At 37.7% G+C, this 7,266-nt stretch overlaps 1 protein-coding gene across 1 annotated transcript; it reads right to left on the bottom strand.

Annotated features, from left to right (window-relative positions):
- LOC146367153 (solute carrier family 22 member 13-like) lies at nt 1-6,923 on the bottom strand. Its single transcript, XM_084912620.1, has 10 exons — nt 6,549-6,923; nt 6,304-6,407; nt 3,654-3,808; nt 3,107-3,275; nt 2,904-3,024; nt 1,056-1,150; nt 666-880; nt 462-570; nt 149-355; nt 1-61 (listed from the first exon to the last, which is right to left on the bottom strand). Exons 1-10 carry the CDS (start codon nt 6,921-6,923, stop codon nt 1-3), a joined length of 1,611 nt encoding a protein of 536 aa, XP_084768746.1.
- Between the last annotated feature and the right edge of the window lie 343 nt (nt 6,924-7,266).

Raw genomic sequence — 7,266 nt, 5'->3', positions numbered from 1 at the left:
CTACATCTTGGTTGAATATGAATGTAGACTGGTAGTTGTTCTTCTTGTGGAACTAACTTGTCTGAAAGACATAAAGCAGAAACAGATGAAGAAACGATCATTGACAAAATAACATGTTTGAGATGCTGCAGTAGTTAAACACTGATACCCATTGCGCTCAGCCTCTTCAGTCGTCTCAGGAAGCTCTTTTCTTTTGGTTTCGGGAAGCAAGAAGCCGAGAAATCCACCTATCAACGTAAGGCAGCTGAAGACTGTGATGGGTATGACCGAGTGGTACATGGCCAACAAGTTCAGCAGTGGAGCCAGTAATCCACCTAATCTTGCTGATATGGATCCTAAAGATGTGGCTGTTTGTCTGAAACAGGAGGACAAAAGGTATACTCACTAAGTTGGTCTTTTTTTTTCAGCGTTCTTTTCACACAAGTTGTTCACAAACATGAACAAAAACTGTGACTGCTTACCTAACTGTTGTTGGAAACAACTCCTGCATAAAGACCATACAAATAGAGCCAGCCCATATCAAGAAAAAACGAGACGAAACAGCTAAAGATGTGACAGCAATGGCGTAACCTGACATAAAGGAAATAAAAAAATATCAAAAGTGAACATAAAATTGATAATCAGACAAAAAAAAAATGCATTTTGCGATATAACAAAGCTTTTACTATCAGGAACAGCAAGGATAAGTATGGAAGAGACTCCTCCGATCAGAAGGGTTGCTATGAATAATTTTTTCCTCCCAAAAATATCCAGCAGCCACATGGAGAGTAAAACAGATGGTACTTCAAAAACACCATAAAGCAGTTGGGTTACAAAGATGCTCAAACCAAAGCTTTCCATGTCTAAGTACAAACTGTAGATGGAAAGGTTCACTGAAAACCTTTAAAAGAGAAGCGAAACACATTTAATCAGACACAAAAGTCCTGTATCATGAACCATTTATAACACATTTATGAATGGCCATTTAATCATCAAAACATCAAATTCAAAAGTCAAAATCTTACGATTTAAAAACAGCAACATGTTTTTGCATTGAAATTAGATGTTGAACTTACCATGATAGTATTATAATAAAGAAATATCTGGCCAGCAGTGATGATCTGAAGATGATTTTTATTCCTTCGTTATTCACAGTGTTATTCACTTCAATCTGCGGGAGACATAATGTTTATCGTAACACCATTTTAATACTATTGATAATAATGGAGATTTGTTATGCCTCCAGTGGTATTACTTTGAATCAAGGTAGAATTTCTTTTAGCAAATTTAGCACAAAAAAAATAATTAAAAAATGATACACATTAATCAGGTCTCCACTCTAGGCCTAACCCATCGACATCAACACCGTTTACACCTTCTGCAAATTTAGAGTGAGCAATTACCCTGACATGCATGTCTTTATACTGTGGGAGGAAGTCAAACAGACACGGGCAGAACATACAGACTCACTGTGTTGCCTAAGTCCAGATCTCTTGTCCTGAATATGTTGAATAATAAACATAATGTCTTCTCTATTCATGACTCTACTTTCCTTACTTAATTTGTTTATTTGATTAGCAACATTACGCAAAAAACACCAGGGACAGTTTAATGTCACTGGGTGGAGGGGCAGAGGCAGAGCTTAAGCAAAGGACAAAACCTTTAGACACCCCACCTCCACCACCCATTTGCATGAGTAATAGTGGAGGACTGACTCTTTAGTAGTCAGAGGTTATTGCCATCTTGATGAAAACGGCATAAAAATCCATTATAAGAAAGCCTGTGCAAACTTTATTGAAAAATAATTAAAAGGATACCAGGCATGGTACCAAATCTAACCAGTGTTGGTCAAGTTACTTGAAAATAGTAATTAGTTACTAATTACTGACTACTTCTCCAAGAAAGTAATTCCGTAACTTTGCTGATTACTTATTTTCAAAAGTAATTAGTTACTCTATTATTTAGTTACTTGTTAAAAACATGATACACAACCTCAATACATTATAAAGCAATAGACCTTTCGGCTCTGTTCTACTTTTTCTGCATAATCCATCATAAAAAATGGAATCAAATGAAAAAGTCTATTTTTAAAACTTGTTTTATTAGTTTTAATCTTTTAACTTTATGCACATTGCATCAAGCAAAAATTAAATTAGATGCAACCGTCTTTGACTTGAAGAAATTGTTTAACTTTTAAACCTATTTTCTGCATATTCCAGCATGTAAAATGAAATAATTGTTTGTGTTTACACTTACTCTTTCAAATAGATGCAAGTAAAAAACAAATCGAAGATTTGGCAGCACTAAGTCCTGTCATTCTTAAATCGATTGTCACCTGTTTAGCAGGAGTGGGGCCGGTGGAGGTTTGGCCGGTGCTGCAGCGGTCATGTCAGTGGGGGGATCCGGGGATTTCTCTGTGAATTTCACACTCCTGTGGCAGGGTGCTCGGTGCTTGCACAGATTTGAAGTTTAATTTTTCGCTGTAGAAAGAAGTTTTCTTCCCACGCAGAGTGAACAGTGGTCGCTCATGTTTTTGTCATTTTTTATGGAATGAAGCTAAAAGTAATGTCAGGACTTCCACGCTTGAAACGCTGCACGGTCCTACTCTAGCCCGCATTGTTGATTTTCACATGTCTGTTGCTGCAATGGACGTCGTACGCGCGCACGTCATTGTCATGAGACACTCTCACAAATAAAATCACTGTTTAGTAACGCAGTAACGCAGCGTGCTTACGGGAAAGTAACAGAAATCTAATTACTTTTTTTGCAATAGAAATCCCTTTCTTTACTTATTACTTGAAAAAGTAATCAGATTACAGTAACCCGTTACTGCCCATCTCTGAATATAACACACTTATTTTCAGGTATTTTACAGGTTTCATCCAATGTTCTTGAAAACTCCCCTGATGAATGTGATTCACTACCTTGTCCAGAAGAGACTCTGACACAGGGTGTTTGTTAATGGCTGCTGCTTTGACAATGAGCTGTTTGGCTTCTTCTTTTCTGCCTCTGCTTAACAGCCACCTGGCTGACTCTGGAATAAACCTGATAGGAAGAAAATTTAACTTCAAACAAACAGACATTTTGAAATGTATAAATAACTCAATAAATAGAGTGAAATGCACACCATATGTAGATAATAAGAACTGCAAGCGGAGCTGCTGTGATCAGCTGAGCCAGTCTCCAGTTTCGGATGCCATAGATCATACCAGCGAGGACGCACTCTCCAATTGCACTAAACAGCTGAGTCACACAAGCTCCCCATGATCTTTTGGACGTCCCAATCCATTCAGTGGCTGCAATAAGGAAATATGTTAATTGCTATTTGTTTGTTTTAGATTAAGACCTCAGCTCAAAAGGAACAAAATAAATACATAACAACAAAAATAAAGTAAAAACATTGCACATCAGCTGCTATGAATATCTTGGCTGACTGTACATATATTTTTCTATTACTATTTTATACCTAATCAGACAGAACATCTCAGTGTGAATGAATAATGACCCAAACCAACCAACAACAACCCAAGAGTTTCTCAAGTATGTGTTTAGTTGAAGACAAAACTGACTGTAGAACATCATCTTAGCCATTGAGAGAACAAGTGGCAGATTATTTTACAGTTAAAATGATTGTTAGTTGCAAAGTTTGTGCAAAGTTAGTTTACTCTTCATACACAGTATGATGCTGTTGACTCGATATCCTCCAGCTCCAAATCCCACCAGAAACAGAGATACTAAATATAAGTAGACGTTGGGACAGAGAGCTGTTGTCACGGTGAATACAGACAACAGAACTGCTGGAATCTGAGTTGCTCGTTTGCAGCCGAACCTGAAACACCAAGACAAACACACAGTTATACATTAGCTTCTGTTATGATACTAAGCACACTAAATCACAAGAACTGCTGGTTAATGTATCATAATTACAGAGATAACAGTAATGCAATCATGTAAAAATAGTTTTTTATGGGACTCTGTGCAGTCATGTTGGAGTCTCTCCCTGTACTGGCCACATCTCGAGTTTTTTACTGGCCTATAGAGGTACAAGACATTCCTTTAATTGGAGAGGGTCATGAGTGACTAGAGTAAAAGCATGCAAACAACACAAACACGCAACATATAAAAACAAACTAATAAATTACACATAAAACACACAGAACACAACATTAAATTACTTAAACTGCTTGACAGGGGCAGATGAATGAAGAAATAAAACCACTATGGTAGGGACCCAGAGCTAAGAGATAAGCTTCTTATATTTGCAAAGTTACATTTGAATAAAACTACAAGACCTTTGAAACAGGAGGCAGTTTAGCACACTGGTTGTCTTATGGCTAAAAATACAGCAGCCTGGGTTTGAGTGTGACCTTCAAGGGTGACCTTGCTGCATGTCTTCCCCTTTTCCCCTTCTAGCAGAGAATTGGTGCAGTAAGCCACCCCCTCTGTTCAAAGATGGTCATTCACAGTGGACTTAGGTGGCTTCTTTCACTCCTCTTTCAAACCATGTGTCATGGTCCTTTAGATGCAGATGTACAGCTCAGTCTCGTCCAGTAGAGGTGGCTCTTCTATGTTGTGCCATGGGTTTGTGAAGTGGCTCTGTGGTTTTTCCTGTGTAGAGGTCTGAGCACTCCTTGCTGCACTGCACAGCACACACTACGTTGTTTAGTTTGTGTTTGGGAGTTTTGTCCTTGGGATGGACCAGTTTTTGTCTGAGTGTGTGCATGGGTCTGAAGGACACTGGGATGTGCACTTCTTGAGAATCTTCTATAAGCACGACATCTCAGTGCATCCCAGTGCACTTTAAACCCAGCCACAATAAAAATAAATAGGTCACTAAGATAAAGGTCACTATGATTACTATGTTACTATGAGCTGGATGGCTGGAAACCTACACAGATGTTTCTTCAAGTTACCTCCTCAAGATGGTTCTGCAGGCTGCTGAATCATCGGGCGCACACAGAACTGCACAGAGTCCCCTCAAACTTATTTACATGATTGTATTTGCAGTTTTGATATATATGCAGGGAAGCAGCATTTTAACGGACTGCATTAAAGTATTAACATAAGACAATAGAGTACATGCTTACATTATTTATTGATTCATGAAATACACATACTAGATTCCATTCTAAGTCCAACACAATTGTGGAACATTCATGTTATAGAAACATTATAATATTTATTTGGTAACTGTCAGCTCATTGTCAGAATGTAAGATTCAGAGAATCTAGAGATATCTCTGTGCAATGCCGAAAATACGTTTTTCAAATGTGTTGTTGCAGTCAAATGCAAAGTGAGCAAATACCTAGCACCTAGCATTAATTTAATATATTTTCTGTGTTCCATTGTGAAAAAATACAGGTTTATGAGATTTACAAATCAAAGCATATGACTCAAAATTAGTATTTATTTTTGAAGTTTGTGAAAATATTTATTTGATCTGCTTGTTTACTACTCACAGAAACTGTGGCTCTCTCTGCTTTACAGCTGCGTCTGGCTTCCATTAACAATGACTTCAGCTTGGTAAGGTGAAAGGCTCCTCCCTTTTTTCTGGTGTGCAATGTGGATAAACAGCTGGTCTGACAGTAACCTGATGAAAAACCAGCATGTGAGGCAAGCTGCTGCTGGCTCTGCTGTTACTGCTTTGAGGTCAATTACAATTTACACTTTGTATGGAAACATAGTAAGCATTACCAAGCAAATGAGCTTCAGTGCTTTATCTGTGTAACAGGTGGGTTTCTGTTTGCTAACGTGACCAACACATGTGATGTAGAGAATACAGAGCGTGGAAATTTTAATATACTTTTTTGAAAAGGCCTGTGTTTTTGAACTCATCCATTTAATGCAGTTTTCTGCAGAATAAATATGAATAATTATTTTGACTTGTAATATTTTATGCTCAATTATACAGTAATAAAGTTTTATGTGTACTGAGGTATTTTCAAGATTTGCTTCTTTTCCCAAAGGAATGGTTTGAAACATTTCTCAGCCACTCATCTTTTTCAGCTAATAGTAAATTATTTTTGGTAATATAGCAGATATTTATTTAACTGTAGAAGTATTAATATTTTACGATTTTTCAGCCAGGAAGGAGTGCAGAAAGATGAAGATGTTTATGTACAGTGTAGACTGTTAGTGCAAACAATATCTTTTAATCTGATACGACTGAGCTTGTGAAGTTGCAAAATAATGGAGGAAGATGTTTTCATGTGTGTGTGTATTGGAGTGGAGGGACTGTATTCGCTTGCCTTTCCGTAAAAAGCTGCCATATTTCTGTATTTTGGTGCAAAAGGAACCATGAACTACTGCAAGTAGCACACTTACGATTCAGCAAAAGGTCCAAACATGAGGGAGCCAACAAGAACTCCAGCCATGAATACTGCTTGAATCACTTCCACTAAGCTGGCCTGGCCACACACTAGATCAAACTGTGAAAAAAATAAATATAATAATAATAATAATAATAATAATAATAATAATAATAATAATAACAATAATAAAACAAAACAAAAAATTAATGTAATGTTTCATGGAGGTGAGAGATCTACTGAACAACAAATCTCACTTACATCAGTGACTATGGTGGCTTTGTACAGCATGTTCCCATACACCCATCCATCCTGGCACCCTGTGGTCTCATTGAGTCCGTACTCTCTGATAGTATCAATGTCCCAGCTCACTGGGACAAACATCTCACACTTGCTGAAGGTCCCATCCTCCTCCCGAGGCACGGTCAGGTTGAGCTGCTCCTCTGAGGTCAGGTTAGGAGCAGCACTGAGGATCCAGTCTGTGTTGCAGTGTCTGTCTGGATCTGATTGGATAAAAACAAAACTGGCAAAGAGAAAAGTCTGAACAAAGTTTGGAAAGCAAAGTGCAATTAGAGTGATCTTCTGGAATAATCCAAATTCCCCAATGTTCCTTAGAATCTCTCCAAAGTCTGTCATTTTGAGCTTGATGGTGAAGGTCTGAAAAACAAAAGAGCTGCAGCGCAGACTCATACAGTGACTGTTAATGTTTAACCCAGCTATATTATCTTTTTAGCACACAGAACTCATTATTTAAATTTTTTTTACCTGAACATACTGAACTGCTGTCATGTCACCACATTCAGGGCTCTTTCAAAAGTCATTACACACACACATAAACACAATTTCTGATTTTAAATCTGCTGCTTTAAATCTAAAATCATCAGGCTAAAGCATCTCTGAGTTAGTAGTAAGCACTGAACAGAGCGGAGTGATAAAGTGGTGCCCTCATTTGCAGTTTATTTACATTTTTTAAGTTAAC

The sequence above is a fragment of the Perissodus microlepis genome, chromosome 18 (genome assembly GCF_051167445.1).
Source record: "Perissodus microlepis isolate ML-2025 ecotype Zambia chromosome 18, ASM5116744v1, whole genome shotgun sequence".
Lineage (NCBI taxonomy): Eukaryota > Metazoa > Chordata > Actinopteri > Cichliformes > Cichlidae > Perissodus > Perissodus microlepis.
The sequence above is the reverse complement of the archived record's forward strand: the minus strand, read 5'-3'. Positions and strand labels throughout refer to the sequence as shown.